General features: G+C 46.3%; 1 protein-coding gene across 1 annotated transcript in view; it reads left to right on the plus strand.

Annotated features, from left to right (window-relative positions):
- The window catches only part of KLHL20 (kelch like family member 20), a 43860-nt gene that overhangs the window by 16258 nt on the left and 15295 nt on the right, over nt 1-12307 (plus strand). The window contains exons 3-4 of the mRNA XM_039485091.1: nt 6987-7560; nt 12100-12258. Of these exons, the coding sequence (XP_039341025.1) occupies nt 6987-7560; nt 12100-12258 (733 nt within the window). The remainder of the gene's footprint in view (nt 1-6986; nt 7561-12099; nt 12259-12307) is intronic.

Below are 12307 nucleotides of genomic sequence, written 5' to 3' on the forward strand. Positions count from 1 at the left end.
AAGTCCACTGATCTCCAGCACTATCCAGAGCAGGGGTCGGCAACCTACGGTACGCGTGCCAAAGGTGGCATGAGAGCCGATTTTGCCTGGCACGCGGCTGCCAGCTGGGGTTCTGGCCGCCGGCCCCACTCAGCCAGCTGCCGGCTGAGTGAACGGAACTCCAGGCCGGCAGGAGGCTGAGCGGGGCCGGTGGCCGGAACCCCAGACCAGAAGCAGGCATGCCCCCCGGCTCCCCTCTCACCGCGCTCAGGTTCTGCAGCTCCCAGGAGTGTGAGCCGCTGGGGCGCGGGGCCCTGAGCCTGCTGCAGGAGGAGTGGCGGCGGCGGCGGCTCACACTCGCGGGAGCCGCAGAGCCCGAGCACGGCGAGGGGGGAGCTGGGGGGCGCACAGGGACCGCCACCCACATGTATCCTCTGCAGGAGCCCCCCCAAGGGGGCCACCGGGCCGCAGCCCAGGCAGGCATGCCCCCCGGCTCCTCCCTCACCACGCTCAGGTTCTGGGGCTCCCAGAAGTGTGAGCCGCCGCCGCTGCCCCTCCCACAGCTCCCCCCGTCCTGCTGCCTCAGCACTCTATGAGGAGTTTTGCCTCCACATGGAGCCAGCGTCTGACCAGCATGGGCATGGTAAGGGGAGTCCCAGGGGGCAGTCAGGGAGCAGGGGGAGGGTTGGATGGGTCAGGAGTTTTGGGGGTCCTGTCAGGGGGCAGGGAGTGGTTGGATGGGGCCTGGGAGTCTCCTGGAGCCTGTCTGGGGGCGGGGGTGTGGATAAGGGTTGGGGCAGTCAGGGGACAGATAAGGGGTAGGGTCCTAGGGGGACAGTTGGGGGAGGGTCTCAGGAGGGGGCAGTCAGGGGACAAGGAGCAGGGAGGCTTAGATAGAGGATGGGGTTCTGAGGGGCAGTTAGGGGCAGGGGTCCCAGGAGAGGGCAGTCAGGGGACAAAGAGCAGGAGGGGTTGAGGGTTCTGACGGGGGCAGTCGGGGTGGGAAGTGGGAGGGAGTGGATGGGTGCTGGGCTAGGGCAGCGCTCCCCCCCTCTATTTTGATTGTTGAAATATGGTAACCCTAGGCGAGGGGGGAGCCAGGGGGCACATGGGGGCTGGTGCCTGCATACATCCACTGCAGCCTGCAGGAGCTCCCGGGGGGGTGCCGGGCCGCAGCCTGGGCAGGAGGGGTGGGAGGGGCGTGGCTGCTCCCCGCTAGTGGCACCGCCACCTTTGCAGAGCTGCTGCCCCCCTGCACCGTGCCGGCTCCTCCATGGCTGGGGCTCGCTGCTGCCGCAAGAGGGAAGCTCTGGCTCTCTGGTGCCTCCAGAAGGTGGCTCCTCCCTGCCAAGCTGCTGCAGTGGCCCAAGCCCGTCAAAGCCAGTGAGTGGACTCGGGGCGGGGGCCACCGGGGTGGGGAGGGCTCGCGGCGGGGGGGGGAGGGGGCTGTGCACCCTCCAGAGGAGTTCAGGGGGCGGGGAGGGGGGAACCTGGTCTGGGGAGCAGCCCCTGGGCACAGCCGGCCCCTGGGTAGGCTGGCCTTGGGGGTCTATAAAGGCTCGTTGGGATTTGCCCCTCAATGAACCGATGTGCGGGGGGGGGGGGGGGCGCGCAAGGTGGAAATTTCGCCTAGGGCGCAAAATATCCTTGTACTGGCCCTGCCCCAGGTGGTGCGTGCACCCCAGGTTAAGAACCACTGCACTAAACTGATAAGATCTGCATTTTAATTTAATTTTAAATGAAGCTTCTTAAACATTTTTAAAAACTTATTTACTTTACATACAACAATAGTTTATAGACTTATAGAGAGAGACCTTCTAAAAATGTTAAAATGTATTACCGGCATGCGAAACCTTAAATTAGAGTGAATAAATGATGATTCGGCACACCACTTCTGAAAGGTTGCCGACCCCTGATCCAGAGATAAGTTATGGATTAATTGGAGTGTTGACTTTAAATTTCCTTACATCTGTTCAGGTTTCAAAGTGGTAGTTGTGCTAGTCTGTATCAGCAAAAAGAACCGGGAGTACTTGTGGCACCTTAGATACTAACAAATTTATTTGGGCATAAGCTTTCGTGGGCTAAAACCCACTTCATCAGATGCATGCAATGGAAAATACAGTAGTAAGATATATATACACAGAGAACATGAAAACACGGGTGTTACCATACCTTGGAATTAATTTTCAAACTGGACACCATTAAATTAGGCTTTAATAAAGACTGGGAGTGGATGGGTCATTACACAAAGTAAAAACTATTTCCCCATGCTAATTTTTCCTCTGCTGTTACTCACACCTTCTTGTCAGCTGTTGAAAATGGGTCATCCTGATTATCACTACAAAAGTTTTTTTTCTCCTGCTGATAATAGCCCATTAATTGATTAATCTTGTTATAGTTGGTGTGGCAACACCCATTTTTTCATGTTCTCTGTGTATATATATATATCTTCCTACTGTATTTTCCACTGCATGCATCCGATGAAGTGGGTTTTAGCTCACGAAAGCTTATGCCCAAATAAATTTGTTTGTCTGTAAGGTGCCAGAAGTACTCATTCTTTTTACATCTGTTCAGTTTGCTTTAATCATTAAGAAACACTCTTTCCTTTAGGAAATATACCAGATACCTTGGAGGTACTAGAATACCAGGACGATGGGCATGGTGTAAGAACCTGAATAGAATAGAATTCTTCTAATTAACAAGCCACATTTTCAGCTATTCAGTTTAAAACCGGCTTCAATCTAGTGGAAGGGAGGAGATTTCATTCTCCCCAACTAGAGGCAAAGGGCTAAGGTTTTTCACCACACAAATTCAACTAACTTAAAATATAGCCTTAGCTGAATAAAACGCCCACGAGCCTAAGATTTCATAGGGAGCTTTACTCAGTCTAGAACAGTGGTTTTCAAAGTTCAGGTCGTGACTCAGTACTGGGTTGCGGCATGCAAGGCACTGGGTCGCCTTGCTCAGCACCCAGGGACCTTGGCAGCCGGCCAGTAAAAACTAGTAGTAAAACTAGTAGTTCCTACCTGGAAGTGGCCAGCAGCAGGTCCGGCTCGTGGGCAGGGGGCCACAGGGCTCTGCATGTTGTCACCACCCTGAGCACTGGCTCCACACTCCCATTGGCCAGTTCCCAGCCAATGGGAGCTTGGGAGGGTGCCTGCGGGCGAGAGCCGCGCGAAGCCACTTTCGCGGCTCCACCAAGGAGCCAGACCTGCTGGCCACTTCCAGGGTGCAGTGCGGTCCGCGATGCCAGGAGAGGCGAGAAGCCTGCCTCTGCACTCCAGCTGCACTGCTGACCCGGAGCCGTCGGAGGTAAGTCTGTGCCCCAACCATGTGCCCCAATCCCCTGCCCCAGCCCTGAGTCCCTCCAAGCCTGGAGCCCTTCCTGCACCCCCGAGCCCACACCTCCAGCCCAGATCCCTGACCCCCTCCTGCACTCCAGCCCAGAGACCCCTCCCACACCCTAAATCTCTCATTCCCAGCCCCACCCCGCAGCCCTCACCCCCACACCCCAACCGTCTGGCCCAGCCCTGAGCCCCCTCCCACACCCCAAACCCCTCATCCCCAGCTCTGTTGGGTCGCGGGCATAAACAATTTTCAACCGGATCGCCAGAAAAAAAGTTTGAAAACCACTGATCTAGAGGACACTCATAGTTTTTGCCTGGTTCTCTTCCCAGCTTTCAAAATCAGCTAATGATATGTCTACACTAGAGACCTTACAGAAGTGTAGCTGTACCAATGCAGCTGAGCCGCTGTAAGATCTCTCATGTAGCCACTCTATGCCAACGGGAGAGAGCTCTCCTGTCAACATAATTAATCCACCTCTAATGAGCAGCGGTAGCTATGTCGGCAGGAGAAGCTCTCCCGCCGACATAGCACTGTGCACACTGCCACTTATGCTAGCAAAACTTATGTTGCTCAGGGGTGTGTTTTTTCACATCCCTGAGTGACATAAGTTTTGCCGACATAAACGATAGTGTAGACATGGCTTAAGACTTCCAGATAATGGTACTAGCTAAATAGACCATCCTACTTGTAGGGGAGTAGCCTTTGCCATGACTCTGTAGAATGGAAGACAGATACAGCTCTCAAAAGAGTTTGGGAGAGCTGCTCCAGGACCACATTTCAGGGGGCTTATGTAGTTGGGAAGCCCACATGTCTTCAAAAGTTCATCTTCAGGCATAACAAGGAGCATCCCATTTTTCAGAAAATGGCTCCCCTAATAGAAATATCCCACACTTTTCTGTGATATGATCTATAAGTTCATCAGGGTCATTTTGCAATTGATGGCAGCATCTACCTTGCTCAAAGATGCTATGGCTGCAAGCTTGTTCAAGAAACGCTGTCCAAAGTGATCTTGGTGGTACACATTTTACTCATGCTCTCTCTTTTTCAGAGAAGGCTTGATGCCTCTTAAAAATGGTGGTGCATAATGCAATCTAATTTGTTTGCCTAGCTAGCACTAGACCTCCTACAGGAGGATTTTGTCCCAAATTATTTTGAGTCCCTCTCCATCTCCTGATAGAAGGATAAAGTACCTATCCTCTGGCCTGATTTACTAAAAACTATTAAACGAAACTGGTAAGGCAAGTACATGAATGTATAACCAAGTTTTCTAGGGTTTGCATGGGGATATTGCTGAGATTAATTTACATAATCCACACTGGAGAGTTTCCCAACATTGTATGTGAAATTACCTTTCTGAAAACAGGGCATGTCTTTGAAAATGATAAGAAAGCCCCACCTGGTGAAATGAGCTAGAAAAGTGCAGGAAGGAAGAGAGAGTTTAAAATCAAAAGGATTTGTCAGAGGTGTTATGAAGGGATAACAATGAGCATATAAAAAGGATAGAGTTGAGGAGGAACCAGCCAAGCTATTTGAAGTGTACATAGACTGAATAGGAGTAACCAGCAAAACCTAGAGGAGAGACCCAGCTGAACCTTTGTAACCAAGATATGAGGGAAAGGTAATGGTCTGAAACATCTGAATATGACGATTGGGAAGGAAGTGTGGAGAAAGAGAGAAAACAGTTTAAGATGCAACTGAATTATTTGAAATGTCATGAATAGAACAACTTCCTTGTGTTTAGAAAGTGCATTTGACATCATAATGAGAGAAAAAGATGTGATCTATTTTTAATTCTTCAAGCATGCAGCAAAATGTACCTTGCAATTGCAAAGTGAGGCTAAATTTCCTTGTAACTCTTAGTGCAGATTGAGTGAGAATGTTTTGCTACTAGTGGTTGCGAGCAGCATAGAATCATAGAACTGTATGGCTGGAAGGGAACTCGAGAGGTTAACAAGTCCAGTGCTTGTACTGAGGCAGGATCAAATATACCTAGACCATCCCTGACAGGTGTTTGTCCAGCCTGTTCTTAAAAACCTCCAATGATGGGGATTTTACAACCTTCCTTGGAAGCCTAGTCCAGTACTTAGCTATCCTTACAGTTAGAAAGCTTTTCCTAATATCTACCCTAAATCTCCCTGCTGTAGATTAACCTTCAATGGACATGGAGAACAATTGATCACCATCCTCTCTATAACAGCCCTTACCATATTTGAAGACTGTTATTAGGTCCCTCCTCAGTCTTTTCTCAAGACTAAACACATTCAGGTTTTTTAACCTTTCCTCACAGGTTAGTTTTCTAAACCTTTTGTTTCTCTCTGGACTTTCTCTGATTTGTCCACAGCTTTCTTACAGTGTGGTGCCCAGAACTGGAGAATAGTACTCCAGCTGACCCCTCACCACTGCCGAGTAGAGCAAGAAAATTACTGCCCAAGTCTGACATACAACACTCATTAATACACCACAGAATTATGTTAGCCTTTTTTGCAACTGTGTTCTCCCTATTTATAGCCAGTGTGGGTGGGGTACAGTGCAGTTTCTACCCCTTTTTTTGGAGGGCTTGTGTGGCTCGTGGTGATAGTATAAAGCAGTGGCTCTACTCCTAAGACGCCCTGTGGCTGATACCCATCCAGGGGCAAGAGGGTGTATGGGAAAGGTAGTTGTGGCCTAAAAATCTAGTGGAGGACAACAAAGAACTAAAGAATTGCACCAGTGGCTGAGAACTTTTTACACCTTAGCTAATGACAGTGACATTAGTGAAATACCAGGGCAGTCCCCTGCCCCCAGTCTCTGTAAAAAATGTTGTTGTTTATATATCTTGATGAATGGCTTCTAGTTTCTAAGGTTTCCATCTTGACTTTATTTTCTTCCTTTCGGAATTTTGACTGTTTAGGATCCAATCACACTAATTGCAGTCCTTAGTATGCCATTCCTAGGAGAAATTAACAACCTCTTGGAACCCACCAGAAACAGCAGAGTGTGTATTGTGTCTGAAGAGTCCAGGTACAAAAATCAGAGAGAGAAATAAATTAGTGGATGCACCAGGAAGCTGGGACATAACCATGATACTAGCCAACTGTCTTACTTTATGAAAGTCTACAGGGCTGCCATGTGCTCAGATACCATGGTGATGGGTGATATAACAATCTACATAGGGGAAGCTTGAAGAAGAGAAGAAAGTTGATCTTGTAGTTAAGGAGTTTGACTGGGACTCTGGAGATCTGGGATTTAGTTCCAGCTCTGTGTCAGACTTCTTGTGTTACCTTGGGCAAGTCACTCTCTTATTCCTTAATTCACTGCCTGTAAAATGGGGATATTACTTCCCTACCTCACAGGGCTGTTATGAGGTTCAATTAAATGTGTAAGACATGCTCAGATACTACAGTGATGAGTACCAGAAAAGTCTATAAAATAGATGTAAACATGAGCCTATTGCAAGCTGGTTTTTGTTAACTCACTGGGATGCTTTGATTTAGACTGATTTTTTTTTTCTGTAGCTATTTGATCAGAAGTGCTTGTTTCTGTAGGTAGCCAAGGATGCTGGAAGTGGTGCTATTTCTGTGTCCAGCTCAGACCAGACAGTGATGGACACAGAGTCACCAATGACATTTGGTGAGAGATGAGTCAATGATGATCCTGTTTCATGGCTTGCTCCTTTGCAGGTGTACCAGTACTCGACCAGGAGAGACCGGAATGGATGTGACGAGCCGTTGCACCCTTGGAGATCCCAACAAACTGCCAGAGGGGGTACCACAACCTGCTCGCATGCCCTACATCTCAGACAAGCACCCTCGACAAACCTTAGAGGTTATCAATCTTCTGCGGAAGCACCGGGAGTTGTGTGATGTGGTACTAGTCGTGGGTGCCAAAAAGATCTATGCACACCGCGTGATACTTTCAGCCTGCAGTCCTTATTTCCGAGCCATGTTCACTGGGGAACTAGCAGAAAGTCGGCAGACAGAGGTAGTGATTCGAGACATCGATGAAAGGGCCATGGAACTGCTGATTGACTTTGCATACACTTCCCAGATCACAGTGGAAGAGGGCAACGTCCAGACCTTACTGCCAGCTGCTTGCCTGCTCCAGTTGGCTGAGATCCAGGAAGCCTGTTGTGAGTTCCTAAAAAGACAATTGGACCCTTCCAACTGCCTGGGTATCCGGGCTTTTGCTGACACTCACTCCTGCCGTGAGCTGCTGAGGATTGCTGACAAGTTCACACAACATAACTTTCAGGAGGTAAGCTGCAGGGTGTGGGTTCTGGGCATTTCTTGTTTAATGCCTCCTTACAGATCCTGCCCTTCCACCTGCAATGTCTCTTGTTCCTGGTCAGTATTGACTAGCGTAGTAAGAGAGAGAGGATGTACCTGCAGCACTAGTACTAAGTTGCATGATAACTATTCTATATTACATAGTAGTTATTTCTCAACTTAATGTTCTGATGTGAATACTACACATATTATAAACAGTGAATGCTGAAAGCTCATTGGTAAGTGACAATGTGTATGGATTGTATCTGACACACTGTTCCTGAACAATAGTTTGTGACATTCCACTCTCCTTTCAGAAGTGTTTGAGGTGATGAATAGTTTAAAACACACACACACACACACACACACACACACACACACACACACACTTCAAAAACTAAATATAGAGTTTTAATAAAGGGATTGGAGAGAACTGGGGAAGCTGTGGGAAAAACTGCAGAGGCCTCAGAGGAGCTTTCAACTCCCTTTCCTAATCAGAAACTGTGTTTCACATCTGTCATTCAGCAACAGTTGTTTGAAAGTAATTCAAATGTGTATCTGCAGAGGTGACCTTTTTAAACCCAAGCCAGGTTTTTTACTTTTTCAGTTATTTCTAGCAGATGTGAAAGACTTACCAGACATCAGCTCAGTGAGGGACTAGTCCTACTAGCCAGAAATAGATATGACAGAAGAGGGTGGGGTCCCACCAAGGAATCCCATGGGCAGAGCTCTGGTGAGAAGCATAGCCCCTCCTCACATTCTCTTTTGGGAGTAATAGGGCTGCGTTTTTTATCAGGATGCTTTTCCTGATCACTGTTTGGTGGTTTGGAGGCTATATATTTTGTGTCAGCCTCTGGCAAGAAGGTGTTTTCTGAACTTGAAGTTGTACTCCTCTGGTGGGAGAAGGAGCATTACCTCTCTTACCTCCTCCAGAACCTGCACCACTTTACCCCTCACAGCAGCTAGGAGGCTTGAAAGGAGTTACTCCTACTCTATTTCCCCACTACCAATTTTTGGATCCCCTTCCCTTGTGAATAACTTCAATGCCTTCCCTTCTACATATAGCTTCCCCAAACCTCAGCAGTATGTAATTGACAGATTGGTTGTGACCCACAGGTTTTTCTGAAAAACCTGTGTGAAACTGACCAGAGTTGTGTTCATTTCAGTCTGGTGCCACTTAGTAAATTATGAGCAGGGGCAGACAGGCTTGAGCTTGACTGTCTTCAGACACATTGAAGACTGCTCCACAGCTAACTGAAGACACACTGCATCGATTTATGCCCAGATGTATTTGGAAGGCTTCTCAGACATAAGGGCTAGAAGCTGAGAGTTTTTTTTATGAATCTAAATTCTGTAGAACTTAATGATTTGCCATAGATGAGTGAATTTTTCAGGCCCAAGCTTCAAGCTTGCCATACCACTCCACATTTTCTCTGTACTGCATTAATTCTGCTGTTTTCTTGGGGAGGGACGGTAATCAGCCAGTTGTTTATTTTCAGTGCTTGCTGTTTTCAGTTATTAGAGCTGTGTTCTTTCCACTATTACATGAGTAGGGCATGACTACAAGCCTCTAAATAACTTTTTAAAGTCCAGTATTTTTGTACTGAAATATTCAAGCATTGATACAGGCAGCTAGAATCTGAAAGTGTTAGGTCCCAATGGCAAGGAGTCCATTTCTTCCTTTATGTTCCCACTGCAGCCAGCTCCCTGTCTTTTTTCCTACCCACATCAGATGACATGCCACACAAAAGCTTTGGCTGCCAAAAAAAAAAACCAAAAAAAAACAACTTCCCCTTCAAATATATTCATGTATAAATTACTAAACTGAAGTGTGGCCTTTAGAAAGCTGCTGCCGTGATTACAACAGTATTTTTTTCTTTACTCAAAACAGTTCATATAAACTTGGAAGGGGCAGATGCTATTGTTTTTATGCCTCTATATCCATGTCCTTATCAGAGCCCTAAAAGAACTCCCTATTTTTTCATCCTCTCTCCTCCATCTCTTTCCCCATCTTATTGGTGCCACCATCCTTGCAGCCGTCTTCTTTCCACGTGAAGAATGAACCAGAATCCTGTGTGGAACCCAGTTACCTGGCTATTTAATAAGCCAAAATAGAGACTGATAAGTAATGCAAAGCGTTCCTTCCTCCACAGGGATTGCATGTACGTACTTCTGTCAACCTGACAGAATGAAACAAAAGATGGAATCTCCTGCCTGGCAATGTAGAGGACTAGGCAACTGAGCAAAGCCAGTCAGTTACTTTGCACTCAGTCTTTGAATTAGTCCATTTATTCTACTGTGCTAACTTTCTAGTTCTGTTTATTTTTATGTATGTTGCTGCAATATATCATTAATTCCTTGGTAAAGTAGTTCTCCAAGTTTTCTTTCCTCTCAGTTTAATCTGTCCTAGTGAATCTCATGCAAATAATGTGAAATGAATCTATTAACAACTTTATTCTGTGAAGGTTTGTTCCGGCATAATTTTTTTTGTTCTGTTCCTGACATCTGTGCAAAGGGGGGAAAAAATCAATTGTATGATGGACAGCTCATGCTTTTTTGTGTCAGTAGGCAAAACTCTTACCATATATTCTATTATCAGACATTTGTTCTGTAAGGATGAACCATGTTGTCTGGTATATAAATCAAATAATCACAGCCAGTGCTGTAAGATAAATTCTCCTGATTACAATCAGCATGACAACAGTAGTGTAGCCCATTCAAGATCTTGTGTAAGGCTATAAGCTTTCAGTAAGGAAGCAGTCAAATAGTCTATTATTTTAGCCAGATAATTATCTGGAAAATTGGGATAAAGGTGCTGTTTAGACATTTTTAAATGATGTGATTGTTAAATTATGTATGCTAGCAAGTTACACGGAGGTAGCAACTCAGGTGGCAGAAGCGCTAGCATTACTTTCAGGGTCTTAAAAGACCTCCCATTATGAAATAAATTGGAGAGTCACAGGATTTTGCTCCCTGAAGTGCTCTGCTACTTTTCAGACTGACACTTTGCAACTGTCAGGGCCAGCCTTAGGCACAAGCTACGGTTTGTAGGGTTGGGAGGCAGACTCACAGACATGCTGGCAGCCCAGTTTCTACCTCCTTCCCCAGCAGTGGAACTGCAGGGGCGAGGTAGTTTGTTGACCAACTTTATCTCAGCTTCTGCTATGACCATTGGAAGCTAGTCAGATGACTGTGACCTTCGCTGCCTGCTGAGTCCCGTTTAGCAACATGTGCTGTTGTGAGCATCTTGGATATTTTTCTAATACACACACAATATTTTGAATCAGTTCTTCAAGTAACTAAATGGAACATGCAGCTGATCACTAGAAGAGTGGAAATCTTTGCCAAGAGAATTTATTTTTTATTATTCTTAAAATCTTACAGCCAGGAAGCTGAGCTCTTGCATGCACATTACTTACTGTGGAAGGCCAATGTTCAGCACTTCATGTTGCTGAACCTCTTTCCCAGGTGCTGTGGTAGAAACTGGGCACACTTGTGTGGAAGATGGGTTGGCTGTCAGCAATTATGCCATGTCCATAGGTCTGTTTTATTTAGGTTGTTATACCTCTCCCATTGTCCTGCTTTCTGAGTGCCTGAGCATGATATTCAGTGTGTCTTAGCTCCATAGCCACCCAGGAATGTCTGCAGCATGGCTGTGTAGTGCATTTATCACTGTGCTATCATTTGGGCTGAGCATAGGAAGGAGAAGAATCTCCTAGGTCTTCTAATGGTGGCTAAAGTCTTCAGAGAAACTTGCTTCTTATCTTGGGTACAGAAGAAATTATTAACATGTTTGCAGGTTGTCAGTGGCTTATATTTCATAGGAGATCAGTCCTTGGGGTTTTTCAGAGGCTCTGATTCCCTCTTAAGTGCATTTGCACTCTATCACTCTGTGTATATATTTAGAGAGTGAAAGAGACAGTTAGGATCATATGAGTCCATCTGCTGTCCTAAGACACTTTCCATTCTGCTACAAATCAACATCAGGAAGATTTTTCCTACATATTTACAATGGCTCTGGTAATTTGTCTTTGAGATTCTTTTACCTTCGGTTCTGGTTTGGATTTGTTATTACATTACAAATAAAATGTCTTTAGTTTGGTGCCGCTTTCCTCTCAAATATTTATCAGCTGCAGAACATTTTTCTTTCTGTTTTATGTATTCCACATGGCAAATGAGGAGGCTGGCTTTAAACGAGGGCTTTGCTATTCCCGAATTTTGAAACTAGATTAGTGCGTTCTGTGACTTAGCACTTTACAGAACTTTTATATTCCCCATTCATTTGCATTGCCATCTAAAAGTTACCTGAACTGCACTGTTGGGGTCCAATTTTGTGAAGCGCTGCAGATCCTCCACTTCCACTGATGTCAACAGAAGTGGAAAGTGCTCAGCACCTTACTGGATCTGACCAATTGGATCCAATCTAAAGGGAAGGATTTCTCATTTAACCTTGAGGTAGAGTCCAAAAGCAATGAGTGCTTTGAAACACTGTCCTTATCTTTTTCTTTATCACCATCTTTTTGAACAGGTGATGGAGAGTGAGGAGTTCATGCTTCTTCCAGCCAATCAGCTCATAGATATCATATCCAGTGATGAGCTGAATGTTCGCAGTGAGGAGCAGGTGTTCAATGCAGTGATGGCCTGGGTAAAGTACAGCATTCAGGAGAGGCGTCCCCAGCTACCCCAGGTAACCTTGAGCATGGTTCACATGCATCTGCTTTGTACAAGGAGAGAGA

The sequence above is a fragment of the Mauremys reevesii genome, linkage group 8, assembly GCF_016161935.1.
Source record: "Mauremys reevesii isolate NIE-2019 linkage group 8, ASM1616193v1, whole genome shotgun sequence".
Classification (NCBI taxonomy): Eukaryota; Metazoa; Chordata; order Testudines; family Geoemydidae; genus Mauremys; species Mauremys reevesii.